This window comes from Dendropsophus ebraccatus, chromosome 1, assembly GCF_027789765.1.
Source record: "Dendropsophus ebraccatus isolate aDenEbr1 chromosome 1, aDenEbr1.pat, whole genome shotgun sequence".
NCBI lineage: Eukaryota > Metazoa > Chordata > Amphibia > Anura > Hylidae > Dendropsophus > Dendropsophus ebraccatus.
In genome coordinates this window covers 13187296-13207462 of record NC_091454.1, presented here as the reverse complement: position 1 = coordinate 13207462, position 20167 = coordinate 13187296, and the positions used below count along the sequence as shown (strand labels likewise).

At 46.0% G+C, this 20167-nt stretch overlaps 1 protein-coding gene across 4 annotated transcripts in view; it reads left to right on the top strand.

Annotated features, from left to right (window-relative positions):
• The window catches only part of LOC138789091 (DENN domain-containing protein 5B-like), an 88591-nt gene that overhangs the window by 16205 nt on the left and 52219 nt on the right, over nucleotides 1–20167 (top strand). For 3 of the 4 annotated variants that reach the window (XR_011362695.1, XR_011362696.1, XM_069967654.1), the window contains exons 2-8: nucleotides 1187–1252; nucleotides 5261–5370; nucleotides 7634–8300; nucleotides 10874–11061; nucleotides 15950–16486; nucleotides 17451–17682; nucleotides 19582–19732. Coding sequence is in view for 2 of the 4 variants with exons in the window: in XM_069967654.1 (XP_069823755.1) it covers nucleotides 1187–1252; nucleotides 5261–5370; nucleotides 7634–8300; nucleotides 10874–11061; nucleotides 15950–16486; nucleotides 17451–17682; nucleotides 19582–19732 (1951 nt within the window). In the remaining 2 variants the exon portion in view is untranslated. The remainder of the gene's footprint in view (nucleotides 1–1186; nucleotides 1253–5260; nucleotides 5371–7633; nucleotides 8301–10873; nucleotides 11062–15949; nucleotides 16487–17450; nucleotides 17683–19581; nucleotides 19733–20167) is intronic. The other variant, XM_069967663.1, reaches the window with a different exon arrangement.

The window sequence follows — 20167 nt, the reverse complement described above, 5'->3', positions numbered from 1 at the left end:
TTATTTTACTTTCACCATGAATTATTCATGCCGCGCTTTCCGCCGCCGGGATACTTCGCCTCAATCAGCCTCCTGCCCCGAAATCCTCGCAGTGTATTTTTTATTTCCCTCCCACAGGAGACATTGACCCTTTACTTGGCGCATCAGATTTTCGCAAAGTCCATAATCGCTACTTATTGTTCTCCGCCGAAGCCGTACGTAAATGTATGAATTATTTGCCGCGGCTATTTTAAGATGCTGACACGGTCGGCCAGGGCTTCTAAAATTACACCGCAGATAAGATTCCACCCCGGCAAGGTCACAATCCGCTGTTTGTTTGTTGCATTGGGGGAGATTGTGTCGCATTTTTCTCGCATTCCAATCGTGGTTGGGCCTGGGTGGCATATGATGAGCCGCCATATGTCGGGAATTTTCTAGGGGTCTGCGTGTGTGGGGAAGTTACAGAGATATAGATATATATAGATAGCTATGCATTACGTGTTATGTGAATAGAATTCCTGAATGTAAAGTAAAGACTGACACATAGACACAGCACTAGAAGGGGGGGGGGAAGCATTATGGGGACATAGAAAAGCACCTTTTTGTATTCTTTCCATCCAGTGAGGTTGCACATGTACACCACCTCTCCACCTTCCATTATTTGTCACGTTCTAGACCACCCTTTAAAGCGGGCCTTTAAGGGGCTTCCTCCTGCCCTGTGAGGAAAGTAGGATGTGATAGAGGAAGAGAAGCTGAGCTCTTTGATATATAGGTTTCTATGATTTGGTGCAGAATTTCTTAGTAATAACTGAGAAAACTTTGTTAGTGAGAGTTCTGTTGACTCCACCCACATAAGTGATTGATAGGTTTCCTCTTTGGAGGCGGGTTCAACAGGACTTTTACTCATTTCTCATCTTTTTTGCTAGAAATTTTGATCTAAATCATATTAAGTTATATATCCCCGAGCTCAGCTTTTCTTCCTCTATCTTATCCAGCCCTCAAATTAAATAAATCACCTGACACTTTAAGTGGTAAGAACGTACCGCCAATGTTTATGTAGCATCTTTAGTGTTTTACGCCACATGCTCCATGTCTGTCCTATTTGCCTGTTCATGTTGTGTCTCTCCATGTTACTAACATTGCTGTTTTGCCTTCCATTCAGGACGCTCATTGCTCTATTCACACGTCCATTTTTTTGTTCATTTAGTTTTATACCAATGGCTAGAAGCAGAACGACATGGCAGGAGCCAAGACGGTGAGAATAAAGCCGCAGGTAACCTAGGCTCCGCACCATAAGTCCTCTCTGCACTTCACCCACTTTCAATCCCCTCTCTCTACGAATCACGATTGTTCACTTATTTTGATCTGTCACTTCCTTCACCCCTCTTCGCCCCCCACCCCCAATCCTCCGAGGCCGCCTTACCGCAGCCATGACTCTGTCTTGTCAGGCGTAATTGCCACTTTTGTAGAAATGAGCTAAAGCATCTTGTAAACATTGCCGACCGTAGCGTTTCCAACATTTTAAAGGAATTTTCCATCTGGAAGAGAAGTGCAGTGAATCAGGTTTCCTGATTTGATCAAAACTGACAGAAGCTGGCCTTGTTATCCATAGCAACCAGTGAGAGCTCTGTTGCCCTTAGCAACCTGTGAGCGTGGCTTTCTTTAAACTGTGATGTAATTGGTTGCTATAGGCAACAAGGACAATGTCTTCGTGAACATTTTGATTCTTAAAGCCCTGTAGTCTCTACCTGACAACAAAATCTTGTTCTCCATGGCAACCAACCACTTGACGTTGATTACCAAAGCTGCTCTTAGATTGGTTGCTATGGGCAAAAAGACAACTTCCCTGTTTTGATGCCCATGGCCTACTAGGCTCTCATTTGTCAAATCTGTGTGGTTGCTATGGGCAACAAGGCCTTATGAGGTCAACCTTCATTTGATAAACTGCTCTAAGGTAATGAAAGCCGCTTTGTGATTGGTTGCTATTCCTTTGGATAGTTTTGGTAAATGAGAGCCTAACAGGCCATATTGCTCATAGTAGCCAATCACAGAGCAGCTTTCGTTTTTACCAAGCATAAAAGCTGACTTCTGATTGGACGCTATGGGCAGCAAGGCAGGTTGTCAGTATGGAAGCCCAATTTCTCTCATACAGTAGTCCGTACCCACAGTTATTGAGTTAGACCATCAACACTAAAGTTTTGGTATCTTTTGTGCCACCTATAATAGTCCCTTGATATCCGATCAGTAGGAGTCCCACTCCCAGGCATGTGACTCAGGAAAGCGTTGATTTCCAGAATCGGCGCCACACCTGACCGTAGGTGGTTTCTGTTATTGCAGTTCACAACCACTCAAAAGATTATTTTTTTTTTTTTTTAATTGTGTAAAAAAAATTTATTTTTCTAATCCTGGACATCCCCTTTAAGAGTATGTTATCACTTGCCAGTTTAATTTTCATTTTAATTTATATGTTATACCCTTAAATGGCATGTCTAGGATTTAAAAAAAAATAGTTTTCTTACATATATTTTTTTCCTTCACTATTTTTTTGTCCTTAGTAAGTAACTTTACTTACCAGCAGGTTGTTCCCTATCTGTGCCAATGGACAGGCTCCTCCTAATATGTGTCAAGATGTTTTGCTCAGTTGTCTCCCGTGGATTTTAATAAGACTTTCAGTAATCATTTTCCTCTTCCTCCTCCTCCTTGTCTCGTCTTTGGTGTTTGGTAGTCCGTTGATTTGGGCCGGTTCCGGTCTCCGTTCTTATGCTAGCCACACATGAAATGATATTCAGCATGGTGCAACGGCTTAAGTTGCCGTTCCATCAGCTCTGCCGTTTTTGCTGTGGGCGGAGTTTACACACTGTGGGTGGAGCTTAAAAGGAGAGTGCAAAGCTGAAGTGGGCCACATTTGTATACGTTGGGGGCAGCGTTGTCCTCCACTTCTCCCTGGCGATACTTTATAAGACTGCATGTTGGTCACTAACAGAGTCCCTTTCGGTGTGGCTATCATTACTAGTAATCTGATGGTGATGGTAGCTGGTGGTGGTGTATAGATGGTGTCAACTAAATGTCTGTTAGCCGTCATTTTGTTAGAATATTTACTCTGTAAAGAAAAGACTCCCATTGTGAACCGGAAACTATCAGCAAGCAGGGACATTTGAATACAAGTAGATCGGCCTGCTTGCTTATGGTATCCAGGTGGTAAACCAGATGTGTTAAGAGTGAATCGCACACTTTTTAGTACATTGGTGATGGTTATTGGGGTGTTAATATTTATTAGATGCTTTTTATATAAACAAAGGTCTATAGAAATTTAGTAGTTTGCGTAATTTTTAGGTATTGTTCTTTCATTGACTTTATTCCCTCATGTAGCGATGCTTTACAAATGACTCACGCTGATGGTTTGCGAATTAAAATACGTGACTTTATTGTGCTAAACAGCCCACACTTTCACAGCCTGGCTCTACATAAAAGATTAAGTAACACTTTGCCTTAATTTTTGCTCTCTTTTGAAGTTATTTCAGATCTTCTCCATTCAGATTGCAGAAGGTTTCAAAATTCTGCTGGTCGCCCTTGGTAACAGACAGCAGTTTGGCTAAGGCCGTAGTCAGACATGAGAAATGAAGGTGGTCAAAACATTACAGGAAAACCAGACTAACAGCAAGGCTGGTGTAAAAGCTAATGTGTATGGGGGTGTGCAAGTACATCACTTGGTTATCTCTGGCAGTCCTACAAACTTTGGCTAGAGTAGCACCTACTTGACCACCACTCTTACTAAATAGGGGCACTTGGGACTCCAGTTCTTATGAACGGTGGAGACTCTGAGGTCGGAACCTTGCGTGTCCGACCCTTATTGTAAATCCTGCGAATAGGTAATAAGTATAGGATAGGAATGGGATCTAAGCTCCCTCAGTGCCCTGCTTTGTGATTAAAGAAAGTAGCAGAATTCTGAATATTAATGTTAAGAAGAAAATATTATGTAACTCTGCCTAATTTTATAAGCAGAGTCTCCCTTTGAATTACGAATCATGGTCACCAGAATTAGTGTCCAGCCTTAACTGTGTGAATAGGATCTAAGCTCCCTTAGTGCCCTGGTTTAAAACAAAAAACAGCAGAATTTAGCTTCAATAAAAAATATATAGCTCCACCTAGTTTTAGAAGCAGAGTCTGCCTTTAATTCTACTGGCCAGGATATATGTATAGGCCTAACTGCGTGAATAGGATCTAAGCTCCTTCAATGCCCTGCTCCTTGGTTAAGGAAACCAGAAGTATTCTTAATTCAGATTTGAATAGAAAACATGATTTCATGTAACTCCACATAGTTTTACCAGCAGAGTTGGCAGCCAGGATATGTAATTACTTCACCCTCCATCTCTGCCGTCGCTCTCTCGCTGTTCTTTGATGGGAGATTTATTGGCGCACTTACGGTTTATTGACCATGTTACCATTCATGTAATGTGTAATATTGTGGCCGGCATCCAGCGGGTTTTTATGAATTAATAATGTGATCGGTGCTGAGAGGCAGGACACAGTATGGGGTGGGTTGGCTAGGGTATATTGACCCATTTTTTGTAGCTTTTTTTTATTTTATTTATATATATATATATATATATATATAATATCTTATGTTTTGTTTTTTTGTTTTTTTATTTTACGTTTTAAAATTTTTCTATTATATATTTTCTTATTTTTTATTTTATTTCATTCTTATATATTTACTTTATATTCTTAGGCTGGGTTCACACTACATTTCTTTTATTTATTTCTTTTCCCCGCGTCCATTATAAAAAAAACCCCACAAAATTGATCAAATCGCATAGTTTTTTTTAAAACTTACACTAAAATGTGGTTGACCATGTTTTTGTGAACGTTAAAAAAAGGATGCTTTTTTATTTTTTTTATTTTTTTCTCCATATGGATAACAAAATCAAACTGCGCAGCAGCTCCGCGTGTACGGACAGGCAGCTCTGGTCTGGCCGTGGAGACGTCTTATCAGATCATTATGGGAGTGGAGCCCATAGACTTCCGATGATATAGAGAATTCTATGGAACTCCCCTTTTTAAGTGTGATTATTTTAGCCTATCAAATCCCACTGTAGTCACATGGAGTCTGTAACGCTGACTCTTCACGCCTGGTCCTGCAGTGAGTCTGAGGTTGCACAATACTAATAAATGGAGCACTTTTTTGGACACATGGAAAGTTTTTGTTTTTGTAGCTTTTGGCTCGGTCCACCCCCTTCCTCGCCCTGTTCTGTACTTTTATATGATTTGTCTTGTGATTTAGGTGAAAACTTTGACCAGAGTCCTGTGAGAAGGACCTTCAAGTCTAAAGTCCTCGCCCACTACCCCCAGAACGTGGAGTGGAATCCCTTCGATCAAGATGCCGTCAATATGGTAAGACCCAAGTGATGGCCGACCGGATCTTGGTGGTCAGAAATCCGCCCTTACTGTGTGTACGTAAAGCCTGTATGTGCTAAGCTCTGGGCAGTTTCTCTTGATCGCCTACAGCGAGATGGGGAACCATCGGCCCTCTAGCTGTCGCAAAACTACAATTCCCATCATGCCTGGACAGCCAAATCTAAAGCTTTGGCTGTCCAGGCATGATGGGAATTGTAGTTTTGCAACAGCCAGAGGGCCGATGGTTCCCCATCCTTGGCCTACAGAGTAAGGCTAGGGCTACACGACACGTCACAGTCAAGTGACTAGGAACCAGTGTGTTGTGCAAGTCAATCGGTCAAAAAAGTAAACAGGGCTGTGTTGTGACCCATATGTGATCGCGACCTTGCAGTCCAAAAAAAATCCATCCTGAATAAGACATGCCCCCATGAGTGATGGAGTTAGGTGACCAGGCAATGTTACACGATGGTTCCTGGCCGTGTGACTGTAAATCACTATGTAGCCCAGCTCACCAAATAGTGGATGACAACCATTAGTATGTTCATACGGGTTTGTCCCCTATATCAGCAGAGCAGGCCGTCTGGGGAGGATGGATACTCTGGGGGTGGTAGTCCCACCCCCAGTGCACCCAAATGTCGAATTAGCATACGGTTAAGACTCCTTAAAGCACCAAAACAATGAAGGAAAAAAACTTGCCGACATCCTCTGTGCGGTGTGGGGATATGAGCAGATTAGGTTCTTCTCTTTAAAGAGGTATTACCATTTCATAATGTTGGCATTACCATTTCATAATGTTGGCATAATCCTTATGATGTGTCGTGAAGGTCTGACCTTCAAGACAAGAAAGTCTGGGCTTTTTCTAATCCTGGATAATCCCTTTTAATATCCTTAGCTAGTGTCCAGGAGGCGGGTTCATTCTTAGCTAGTGTCCAGCAGGCGGGTTCATTCTTAGCTAGTGTCCAGGAGGCGGGTTCATTCTTAGCTAGTGTCCAGGAGGCGGGTTCATTCTTAGCTAGTGTCCAGGAGGCGGGTTCATTCTTAGCTAGTGTCCAGCAAGCTGGTTCATTCTTAGCTAGTGTCCAGCAAGCTGGTTCATTCTTAGCTAGTGTCCAGCAAGCTGGTTCATTCCAAGCTAGTGTCCAGGAGGCGGGTTCATTCTTAGCTAGTGTCCAGGAAGCTGGTTCATTCCAAGCTAGTGTCCAGGAGGCGGGTTCATTCCAGGCTAGTGTCCAGGAGGCGGGTTCATTCCAGGCTAGTGTCCAGGAGGCGGGTTCATTCCAGGCTAGTGTCCAGGAGGCGGGTTCATTCCAAGCTAGTGTCCAGGAGGCGGGTTCATTCTTAGCTAGTGTCCAGGAAGCTGGTTCATTCCAAGCTAGTGTCCAGGAGGCGGGTTCATTCCAGGCTAGTGTCCAGGAGGCGGGTTCATTCCAGGCTAGTGTCCAGGAGGCGGGTTCATTCCAGGCTAGTGTCCAGGAGGCGGGTTCATTCCAAGCTAGTGTCCAGGAGGCGGGTTCATCCGTAGCTAGTGTCCAGGAGGCGGGTTCATCTCCTTAGGTGCCCAGAGCTTTTGTAGAGAGCCGTTTCCCAGCCCCTCCTCTTAGTTCGGATTGACAGCTCCAGTAGTCTCCTGATTTGGGCAGAAGCTGATAAAAGGGGGCGGGGAAAACCGAGTTCAAATAGCTTCATGCACCTAACTGTTAGAACCCGCCTCCAGGGCACTTCTGTATAAATCTGTCAGCAGCTTTATTGGCTCGGTACTGCTGACAGATCTGTATGCAGAGCGCTGGGTGACATCCGCTGCCATGGTCACCCGGACACCATAATAACCGAGACCCCCGCAGCCCCGAATACTCCCGATTCCTCAGAATAAGAATACATTTTTCCTTTTCAGTCCTTGTAGAATCTGTAGATTTGTCACCTTCAGTTCCCAGGTGTTAAAGTCGTTGGCAGGCGCCGGCTGCAATAGTCTCAATTATCGCTCGGATTTCAACAGCGCTAATTACACCTCGTAACGTCCCTAAGATTCCACCAAACGCGGGCAGAGAAGCCGCAGAACTAATCTCCTTAATGTATTCGCCTTCTGATGACTTGTTTTACCTCCGGGTAATGATGTTACGGGGGGGAGGGGGGATCCAATTGCAAACATTGCGCGGAGATCATTGCTTCTCTCCGGAGAGTCGGAATTAGATGTATAATACTAATTATAAGGGGCGCGATGCTCTGCAGATCCTCACAGGCCGTCTCTTCTTGTATCCCGCAGCTCTGCATGCCCAAAGGCCTCTCGTTCAGGACGCAGGCCGACAACCGGGACCCCCAGTTCCACTCGTTCATCATCACCCGGGAGGACGGCTCCAGGACCTACGGCTTTGTCCTGACGTTCTTCGAGGAGGTGACCAGCAAGCAGATATGCACGGCCATGCAGACTCTCTACCAGATGCACAACGCCGAGCAGTGCAACAGCGTCTACGCCTCCTCCTCGTGCAGCATGGACTCCTTAGCCAGCAGTGTGGACGACGGCGACGCCACCTCCCTGGCCAAACTCCAGCGCTACAACTCGTACGACATCAACAGGGACACGTTATACGTATCCAAGAGTATCTGCCTCATCACCCCGCTCCCGTTCATGCAGTCCTGCAAGAAGTTCCTGACGCAGCTCTATAGAGCCGTGACTGCCCCCCAGCCCCCGCCGTTACCGCTGGAAAGTTACATCCATAATATACTGTATGAAGTGCCGCTACCCCCGCCGGGGAGGTCGCTGAAGTTTTACGGGGTGTACGAGCCGATTGTGTGTCAGAGGCCGGGACCCAATGAACTGCCCCTGTCTGACTACCCCATGAGGGAGGCCTTCGAGTTACTGGGACTGGAGAACCTGGTCCAGCTCTTCACATGTGTGTTACTGGAGATGCAGATCCTGCTGTACTCGCAAGGTGAGGCGTCCGCCACGGGGGGCCGTCCTATATATGTATTATAATCTGTCCTATGGATAAGGGAGGGAGTGGCGGGCTTGTGCTTGTACTCTGCAGCCGAACAGAGCGTGCAGAGCTGCAGTGTGAAGTGTGTTTAGAATATATTATACATACATCAGCTGCTGCAGAACCTCATACTACACCTCAGCTGCTGCAGAACCTCATACTACACCTCAGCTGCTGCAGAACCTCCTACTACACCTCAGCTGCTGCAGAACCTCATACTACACCTCAGCTGCTGCAGAACCTCATACTACACATCAGCTGCTGCAGAACCTCATACTACACATCAGCTGCTGCAGAACCTCATACTACACCTCAGCTGCTGCTGCAGAACCTCATACTACACCTCAGCTGCTGCTGCAGAACCTCATAATACACCTCAGCTGCCGCAGAACCTCATACTACACCTCAGCTGCTGCAGAACCTCATACTACACCTCAGCTGCCGCAGAACCTTTATAATACACCTCAGCTGCTACACAACCTCATAATACACCTCGGCTGCTGCAGAACATCATAATACACCTCAGCTGCTGCAGAACCTCATACTACACCTCAGCTGCTGCAGAACCTCATACTACACCTCAGCTGCTGCAGAACCTCATACTACACCTCAGCTGCCGCAGAACCTCATACTACACCTCAGCTGCTGCAGAACCTCATACTACACCTCAGCTGCTGCAGAACCTCATAATACACCTCAGCTGCCGCAGAACCTCATACTACACCTCAGCTGCTGCAGAACCTCATACTACACCTCAGCTGCTGCAGAACCTCATACTACACATCAGCTGCTGCAGAACCTCCTACTACACATCAGCTGCTGCAGAACCTCCTACTACACATCAGCTGCTGCAGAACCTCATACTACACATCAGCTGCTGCAGAACCTCATACTACACCTCAGCTGCTGCAGAACCTCCTACTACACCTCAGCTGCTGCAGAACCTCCTACTACACCTCAGCTGCCGCAGAACCTCATAATCTGTACCTCAGCTGCTGCAGAACCTCATAATCTGTACCTCAGCTGCCGCAGAACCTCATAATACACCTCAGCTGCCGCAGAACCTCATAATCTGTACCTCAGCTGCAGAACCTCATAATACACGGCTGCTGCAGAACCTCATACTACACCTCAGCTGCCGCAGAACCTCATAATCTGTACCTCAGCTGCTGCAGAACCTCATAATACACGGCTGCTGCAGAACCTCATACTACTCCTCATCTTTTGAATGCTGGGAGTTGTATTCTCTCACCAGTGTGCAGTAAGCGGATGACTTATGTCTTATTCATGCAGGACGACATTACGGAGGCCTAAGCCGCGGCTCAGTAAGGAATCTGGGCCACGCTGTTCCATCGTTCAGCAGAGTTAGAGCTTAACCTCTTCTGTCTGACACACCGGCTCGCACTGTGGTGACACTACAACTCCCAGAATGCTCTAACCGCACTATAACAGTGCTGCTTAAAGGGGTTATCCAGCGCTACAAAAACATGGCCACTTTCTTCCAGAGACAGCACCGCTCTTGTCTCCAGGTCAGGTGCGGTTTGCAATTAAGCTCCATTCACTTTAATTGAACTGAGTTAGGGTGCGTTTACACAGAAAGATTTATCTGACAGATTTTGGAAGCCAAAGCCAGGAATGGATTTGAAGAGGATAGATCCCAGTCTTTCCTTAATAACCTGATCCCTGTTTATAGTCTGTTCCTGGTTTTGGCTTCAAAGATCTGTCTGATAAATCTGTCTGTGTGAACGCACCATTAGAAAAAACCCGCAGCCAAGCTGGAGACAAGAGCGGTGCTGTCTCTGGAAGAAAGTGGCCATGTTTTTGTAGCGCTGGATAACCCCTACACCTCTTGAGTAAGGAAATAAAAGCACAAAAAGTTTTAAACCTTGTGTCTATTTAAAGTTTTTTTTTGCCAGTATTTAAAGGGATCTCTGTAGGATGTAGTTTGACTTTATATTCATTGGCGGGGGTCCGACCTCCGGGGCCTCTGCTGATTTGGGATAAAGATGAGGAAAAAGTTTTGTGTCCTCTTCAGTGTTTTTTTTCCTGCACAACATTGGACCATGATACAATACCCCACATGGCCTCCAAACAGAAGTGGCGCTATTTCATTAAGGAAGCCGCCATGTTTTTTTTTTTTTTTTTTTTTTTTTTTTTTATCCGCCTTAAAGGGGGTTATCAGGGATTAGTAAAATATGGTTACTTTCTACCAAAAGCAACGCCACCCCTGCTCTGAGGTTGTGTGTGGTATTACAACTCCATTCACTAACTCCATGTTACTTAGCTGCAATACCGCACCCAACCTGAGGAGGAGAGTGGTGCTGTTTCTGTATATGTTACATAGCCGCTTGGCGCTGTGTGAATCCCCACGGCCGTGCCTCATCTGCTTCCTTCACCCGCCATGATCTATATACATGACAGCTCCTCCGTAATCCCAGATGTCTATCCGCGGTGAGCAGACAGCCGCCGCCATAACTCATCGCTGTCGGTGTCTTTTCTTCAGTTTAACCCCTTGTGTTCCCTTCCAGATTACCAGCGGCTGATGACGGTGGCGGAGGGGATAACCTCGCTCCTCTTCCCCTTCCAGTGGCAGCACGTCTACGTCCCCATCCTGCCGGCCTCCCTGCACCACTTCCTGGACGCCCCGGTGCCGTACCTGATGGGCCTGCAGTCCAAAGAGGGCACCGACCGCTCCAAGCTGGAGCTGCCGCAGGAGGTGAGCGCTTCCTACACACTCACACCACACCTGGCAATGGCAGACATTCCTGGTTATATGGCATCTGATGGCCGTGGTCATATTGCTTCATAGCCATGCAGGAGTCTGGGAAAGCTGGGTGACAGCTTCCTTTATCTTGTGACCTGTCCTGATCTCTGCCTAAGGAGAAGGAAATGATTGACAAAGCGAAATCTTGCTGAGTAACGGTCAGGTGACGGCGGCGTCCTAAGCCTTCGTGGTGACCTCTCCCCTACATGTCCTGTGGACGTTGAACCTGGGATATAAAGCATATACCGATACAATGGGGGAGACTCTTAAAGGGGTAGTTCAGCAAAAATGTTTTACTTTCAAATCAGCTGGTGTCAGAAAATTATATAGATTTGTAATTTGCTTCTATGAAAAAAAAAAAAATCTCCTGTCTTCCAGTACTTATCAGCTGCTTTATGTCCTGCAGGAAGTGGTGTATTCTTTCCAGTCTGACACAGTGCTCTCTGCTGCCACCTCTGTCCATGTCAGGAACTGTCCAGAGCGGTAGCAAGTCCCCATAGAAAACCATGATTGCCGAGCATGATGGGAGTTGTAGTTGTAGAGTCACAGACTGATGAACACTTCACTATAACACACTTGTCTATATGCAGCAGGTGAGAGTCAATGACTACAGTCTGATGGCTACTTTCTTTCAAATACAGCGCCCCTCTTATCCACAGGTCGTGTGCGGTATTGCAGCTCAGTCACATTCAGGTCATTGGAGCTGAGCTGCAATACCAGATACAGCCTCCCCCCCCCCCCCCCCCCCCCCCCCCCCCCCCCCCCCCCCCCCCCCCTCGGTCCTCAGTGCTGTAGGTGGCAGCATCTTCTCCTCAGTCAGTCCTATGTGGGCACCGGCAGCAGTGAGTCACGCCGCTGCTGGGATGATGCCGTATACTGTATGCAGATTATGTAAGAGGAGACATTGGTATTCTGGTGGGATTCAGCCTGAACGGCTGCCATCTCCGCTCCCTGCCAGCTCCGCTCCTTGTTCCTCGCAGGAAGTGGGTTTTAAAGGGACAGGAAGATGATTTGTTCATAGACTGCTCTCCTGACCTGACATAGGTCTATTCACTGACAGCAAGCTATCCCCTACCCATACAACTATCACAGGGGTCGGGAACCTTGGCTTCCCAGGTAGTGCAAAACTACAACTCCCATCATGTCAGCATTTCCTACCCCTGCACTAGCTGATCTGTGGGGGGGGGGGGGGGATTCACACTCTCGATTTTTTTTTTTTTTTTTTTTTTTTTTTTTTTTTTTTTTTTTCTTCTTCGATTGACATCTGTTCTCTAATTTCATGGGGCATACCATTCGATATCCCTTCTTATACTCTGCGGACCCCAATGTCATGCTATACGAACTCCTTAAAGGGGTATTTCATGACAAAGGTGCCTCAATGATCCAGAGGCGGGAGGAATGGGGGTCCTATTTACCCCTTTTCTCTCATGAATAGCTATCTCATGAAGGCAGCCCTTGTCCATATGCCTTAAAGGGGAACTCTGACAATCCCCCCCCCCTTTCAAATCAACTGGTGTTAGAAGTAAATTACAAATCTGTATGACTTTCTATTTATAAATCTCCAGTCTTCCCATACTATATCCTGCAGGCAGTAGTGTATTCTTTCCAGTCTGACACCGTGCTCTCTGCTGCCATCTCTGTCCATGTCAGGAACTGTCCAGACCGGTAGCAAATCCCCGTAGAAAATCTCTCCTGCTCTGGAAAGTCCCTGACATGGACAGAGGTGGCAGCAGAGAGCATTGGAAAGAATACACCACTTCCTGCAGGACATACAGCAGCTGATAAGTACTGGAAGACGGGAGATTTTTAAATAGAAGTAAATTACAAATCTGTGTAACTTTCTGACACCAGTTGATTTGGAGGTGGGGGGTGGGGGGATCGGGAATTCTCTATAGCAGTGCTTCTCAATTCCAGTCCTCAGGCCTCCCCAACAGGTCATGTTTTGAGGATTTCCCATACAAAGAACCCCTGTGATAATACCTGATGGACTGAGTATAATTATATCACCTGTGATAATACTAAGGACTTCCAAAACATGACCTGTTGGTGAGGACTGAGAATTGAGAAGCGCTGCTCTAGAGTTCCCCTTTAATGGGACATCAAGGGGCTTCTACTTCAAAGCCTCCTGTGAGCCAGAATAGAGAGTTTCTTTGGGTTACAAGGAGAGGGCCCTGTAACCAGCTGCATGGTGTGACCCCCGTCTGAGACCCCTTAGCTCATCCGGCTGATATCGGGTATGGCTGCTGTTGACGGATCCTGCCAGTGCCTGCTGTCTCCTGGCTTTCCATGTCCTCCTGGCTCCTGAGATGCCTCTGTGTCTGTAGCCGCCCATTGATTTTATGAGCAGCATGCCGGCCATGTGTCAGCACTGATGGTGGTCTCTGTGTCTGGACCCCCCCCCCTCTCGCTGTGACTCTTATGATTCACTCATCTTTAAAGTGGATTCTGGGAAAGCAGAGGATGAGCCTCCATTATCTCGTCTCACAATATAGGTCAAAGGTCAGCGTCGCATCACAGAGCTAAATATAGCCGGCCGTCCATTAGCCCCCAGCTGCTTCCTATGGCGCCCTCTACAGGCACAGTGCAGGATATTACTCCCATCCCCGAGCGTGTCACCAGCGCCATACTGGGACCAGATGCTGGATGCATTATTGATGCTGGGAGCAGATGGGGGACTGGTGACAATGCGGCCGCTCCCGTCATAGCCAGGGTTCGGTTACCGTGCGGCAGAGCCGAGCGTGCGCAGCATGGCGGACACATGGTGTTAAACTGTACTCACATTCTAATATACCTGGTGATTCCGGATGATGTGATGGAGAACGCTCTGTACACAGTTATACAATGCTCTGTGAGCTAAACTCATCAGTTTGCTACCATGTACCAATGTTCCCACTGAGAACAGGAATATGTACAGTGTATATGTCTGGCGTCCTGACTGTTCAGCACACAGAGCATTGTCCAAATCTGACTTGTGTACAGTGTATCAGTCCGGAATCCAGGCTGTTTAGCTCTTTGAGCATTGTCTAGGCTGGATACATTTTACATAGCCAGTCTTGCTCTCACTGGCTGGAGTCCACAGATGTTTTGCTCACAGAGCGTTGCCTAGATTCATTGTATACAGTTGTATTCTTTACTTGGTTCAGGGCAGGACTATGTATGTACAATGTACTAATGTGCAGTTCAGGCTGTTTAGCTCGTAGAGTATTGTCTAGATTATGTACAATTATGTGCAGTGTATGTGTCTGGAGTCCTGGTTGTTGAGCTCACAGAGCATTGTCCTGAAGTGGAAACGTATCCGATTCAGACACACGTATGTGGATCAGTCTGGAATTTGGGATGTTTAGCACACAGAGCATTGTCCTGAATTCAGACACACGTATGTGGATCAGTCTGGAATTTGGGATGTTTAGCACACAGAGCATTGTCCTGAATTCAGACACACGTATGTGGATCAGTCTGGAATTTGGGATGTTTAGCACACAGAGCATTGTCCTGAATTCAGACACGCGTATGTGGATCAGTCTGGAATTTGGGATGTTTAGCACACAGAGCATTGTCCTGCTCTTAGCTGAGGGGCAGTTACAGTTGTATTAGGGTCATATTATGCCGAGCGATTTTTAACGACTAACGATAAACAAGATTGTTTATCGTTAACCTGAAATCGCTCAGCATATTACACAGGACGACGGTCGTTACCATCGTTATTATGATCGTTTTATTCCTTCTGATCCCAGCAAAACAATGAACAATGCTCAATTACACTGAGCGATTAGCGAACAGATTCAGAATTACAGCGAACGATTAACGATAATTTTAGGTTCAGATCTAAATCAACGACATACGAACGATTTTTGTTGATCATTGCTTGCAATTACGCAGAACGACTATCGTTTAAATTCGAACAATATAACTATTTTTTTGCACGATAATCATCCCTTAGTCTGGAGTCCAGGCTGTCTAGCTCACAGAGCATTGTCTAGACTTGATACGATTGTCTCGCCTTCTTGGCTTAGGCCAGGACTGGCTATGTACAACGTTCTATCGGTAATGTGGAGTTCAAGCTGTTAAGCTTACAGAGCATTGTATAGACTGTATACAGGTGTATCTATTGAGGACAGGACTGGCTATGGGCAGTGTATCAGTCTGGTGAGCTCTCAGAGCATTGTCTACAGCGGGACTAGCTTGCCAGACGTGCCCACGGGCTGGGTCTGGTATTGCACCTTTATTAGGACCGAGCTGCAATGCCGCAGACAGCCTGTGGTCAAGCGTGGCGCTGTTTAGAGGAACGCTGATGTTCTGTTCTTGTACAACCCTTTTAAAGGGATTGTCCAGCGAAAATCTTTTTCTTTCAAATCAACTGGTGTTAGAAAGTTATATAGATTTGTAATTTACTTCTATAAAAAAAAAAGTCTTCCCATACTTATCAGCTGCTGTATGTCCTGCAGGAAATGTTTTATTTTCATTTACACACAGTGCTCTCTGCTGACATCTCTGGCCAAGACAGGAACTCTCTCGGTTTTCTATGAAAGTTCCTGTCTCGGCCAGAGATGTCAGCAGAGAGCGCTGTCAGACTGAAAATGAAACACCATTCCCTGCAGGACATACAGCAGCTGAAAGGTATGGGAAGACGTGAGATTTTTTTTTTTAGAAGTAAACTATAAATCTATATAACTTTCTGATATCAGTTGATTTGAAAGAAAAAAGATTTTCGCTGGACAACCCCTTTAAGATAATGTTTTCCCCAGATCACGGAAGCTGAGATCTAGGCTGCTGTAGGCAGGATCTAGCACAGAGACTGTATACAGTGCAGATAGTCATGGTTGTCACCCTCTCCTCGCAGGCTAACCTCTGCTTCGTGGACATCGACAACCACTTCATTGAGCTCCCCGAGGAGTTCCCCCAGTTCCCGAACAAGCTGGAATTCATCCAGGAGATCTCTGAGGTTCTGCTGAACTATGGGATCCCCCCCGAGGGGAACCTACACTGCAGCGAGAGCGCCACCAAGCTGAAGAGCCTGATGCTGGACGAGCTGGTCAACGACAAGAAGAACGGCAACCTGTCCGGCCCCAACATCAACATGTACGAGCTGCTGAAGGGCAACGAGACCATGGCCCGGCTGGAGGCCCTGACCAAGAGGACCGGCATCAAGATGGCCAAGATCAGCATCAGCATGCCCCTGAGCCAGGCCGAGGACGCCCACAAGCTCCAGTGCACCGACGGCGAGCTGAGGGACTACAAGCTCAACGTGCAGATCCGGGAGGTGTTCGCCAATCGCTTCACGCAGATGTTCAACGACTACGAGGCCTTCGTCATCCAAGCCGCACACGATATGGAGTCCTGGCTGACCAACCGCGAGCAGATGCAGAACTTCGACAAGGTGAGGGCTATAGTCGCTTTTATGGTGCTCCAGGGCGGCATTCATAATACTGCTGGTTGTCATTGGAAACGGTCAAACTATAGTGGGGATGTAACTCAGGATCAGTAATGTATACACACAGTGACCGCACCAGCAGAATAGTGAGTGCTGCTCTGGGGTATAATACATGATGTAACTCAGGATCAGTAATGTAATGTATGTACACAGTGACCTCACCAGCAGAATAGTGAGTGCAGCTCTGGAGTATAATACAGGATGTAACTCAGGATCAGTACAGGATCAGTAATGTAATGTATGTACACAGTGACCCCAGCAGCAGAATAGTGAGTGCAGCTCCGGAGGATAATACAGGATGTAACTCAGGATCAGTAATGTATGTACACAGTGACCCCACCAACAGAATAGTGAGCGCTGCTCTGATGCATCAGTAATGTATGTACACAGTGACCCCACCAACAGAATAGTGAGTGCAGCTCTGGAGTATAATGCAGGATGTAACTCAGGATCAGTAATGTAATGTATGTACACAGTGACCCCAGCAGCAGAATAGTGAGTGCAGCTCTGGAGTATAATGCAGGATGTAACTCAGGATCAGTAATGTAATGTATGTACACAGTGACCCCAGCAGCAGAATAGTGAGTGCAGCTCTGGATTATAATACAGGATGTAACTCAGGATCAGTAATGTATGTACACAGTGACCCCACCAGCAGAATAGTGAGTGCAGCTCTGGAGTATAATACAGGATGTAACTCAGGATCAGTATTGTATATACACAGTGACCCCACCAGCAGAATAGTGAGTGCAGCTCTGGAGTATAATACAGGATGTAACTCAGGATCAGTTATGTATGTACACAGTGACCCCACCAGCAGAATAGTGAGTGCAGCTCTGGAGTATAATACAGGATGTAACTCTGTAATACACATCTATGAATGATCATAATCCCTGTCCATCTCCTCTAGGCCTCGTTCCTGTCCGATCAGCCGGAGCCGTACCTCCCCTTCCTCTCCCGGTTTATAGAGACACAGATGTTCGCCACGTTTATCGACAATAAGATCATGTCTCTGTGGGAGGAGAAGGATCCGTTGCTGCGAGTGTTTGATTCACGTATAGAGAAGATCCGACTTTACAATGTGCGGGCGCCGGCTATTCGCACCTCCACCTACCAGTCGTGCACCACCTTGAAGGAAGCCGGTACGTGACCACAAACCTGCGCTGGTGACCAGAACATATGGGCTGTACACGTATACATTGCACAATACAGATCTAGAATTGCTGCCTTACCTGTGTCGGTCTTAAAGTGTCACTGTCGTTTTTTTTGTTTTTTTTTTGTTTTTGTAGAAATCAATAGTACTGGAGATTTTAAGAAACTTTGTAATTGGGTTTATTAGGCAAATCTGCCATTATCTGCATTCAGAAAGCCTTTCCCCAGGTCCCCCCCCTCTTCTCTCTCAATCACTGCTCATTATCAGGAAATCTCAACTCTTTTACATCAGTCGGGCTCTGTGTAACCTATGGAGAGGGGAGGGGGGTGGAGGGAGATTAGTTGCCAGCAGAGAACAAAGGATTACACAGCGGGACCTGTGTGAAAGCCCGTATTCAGAGGTCAGTGCTGACTTCAGAGGAGAGAGCCCAGTGATGTAGCTGTAAATTAACTCTTTGTTGTCCTGTGTTGGTGCCTCATCTCCCTCCTCCCCTCCTCTCTCCATAAGAGAACCATAAAGACAGGGAGGGGAGCTTCACACTGCTTTGTCATGATAAAAATGCATTTTTCGGCTAATAAACTCAATTACAAAGTTTCTTAAAATCGCCAGTACTATTGATTTCTTATATATAAAAAAAAAAAAAAAAAAAAAAATTAAATGACAGTGACACTTTAACTGTAGCTCTAGAATTCTATTCATAAACCAGGAAGCTCAGGATGGGTAAGGCAGCAATCTTACATGGGTTTTGTCCTTTATCATAAAGCTGTTTGTCAGAGCATCCGCTACATTACTCCTCACGCTCCAGTGGAAATCGGGATAAGTGCGGGATCCGCGGCCCTTCACACACAGCAGATTGGCTCCGTAAGCAGCTTGGACAAGTTGACACATTGACTTGCAGTGAAGCGTTCGTCGGCTTGGAATCCTCTGTAGCTGGAGGGGCCGCATACTATCGCCCTAGCTGTTAGGGAGGAGACGCTCCTTGTTTATGCAACAACTTGTTTGTCAGCTGTCGCTTGGCTGGCGGCTACGCTCTTGCCCTTTAACGCTACGCGTAATGCTTACCTTTAGGTTGCTTGGCTCTCCAGAGATTGGCTGCCGCTGACATTGAAGCCCCAAAGCCACATGTTTTGTGCTCAGAGGAAAACCAGACTGGTCGTAAATGTGTTTTTTTTTATTTTATTTTTTTTTAATTTTATTATTTTTGTTTACTTTTTATTCTCCCATACACAGATATTAACATCACGCTTCCCTTGCTTGGTTTCTTTCCACGTCACTGCGTTGCATAAGCTTCACACAGACGTCTAATAACACAGAAAGTGCACTGTACATGGTGTAAAGCAAAGCTTCACCTGCTCGGCAGTCTGTTTATATAGAGAGTCTCTTCATAGTACATTATAAATGTGAAAACAGTTTTCTGATATCTGTCATCTTGGCTGAGATATGATCGTTTGAAGTTTCAGGCCCGAAGCCTGAGGCTGCACTACTGAGACATTTTGAGGACATCGTATCTTTTATTCCTGCCAAGTGATGCAATAGATACAATGCTACCAGTAGAGATAATGAGGATCACATGACCTCTGTGGACCTGACACATCATGAGAGCACATGTTGTCATAAGAATTTCAGTAGTGCAGCCTCTGGCTTTGGGCCTATAACTTCAATCAGTCATATCTCTGTATAGGAGAAAGATATCAGGAAGCTGTTTTTAAATTTTTGAAATACAACGAATGGCCTGTATCGTTGATATGTTTTTGATAGTTTCCTACTATAACTATTGCTGCTGTTAGAGGGGCTTTTCAGTCAGTGTTATATTTGACACCCCTGATATCACTATGTGGCGGCGCTTCTTCATTGTCTAGATTGTTGACTCGCTTTTCTATTGTTCAAGCTCTGTCCATCGAGCAGCGTCTGACAAAGATGGATCACACGGCCATCCACCCTCACCTGCTGGACATGAAGATCGGACAGGGGAAGTACGAGCAGGGGTTCTTCCCTAAGCTGCAGTCGGATGTTCTGATGAATGGGCCGATCAACAACAAGTAAGAGCCTGTGCTGCGCAGCAGAGGATTTCACGGCTTAGAATTCCTACAATGCTTTCATGTCCGGATTAACCTGTTAAGTAAAAAAAAAAAACAACATATAAATATATAATGGCCCAATATTGTTGGTGAGCTTGTTACCACCTGCAGAGGGGGCAGCAGCCAGCGCTATAATAGTGCAGCTTACATACAAAATATCTGTTAATATACTGCCCCCTATGTACAAGAATATAACTACTATAATACTGCTCCTATATACAGGAATATAACTACTATAATACTGCTCCTATATACAAGAATATATAACTACTATAATACTGCTCCCTATATACAAGAATATAACTACTATAATACTGCCCCCTATGTACAAGAATATAACTACTATAATACTGCTCCTATATACAGGAATATAACTACTATAATACTGCCCCTATA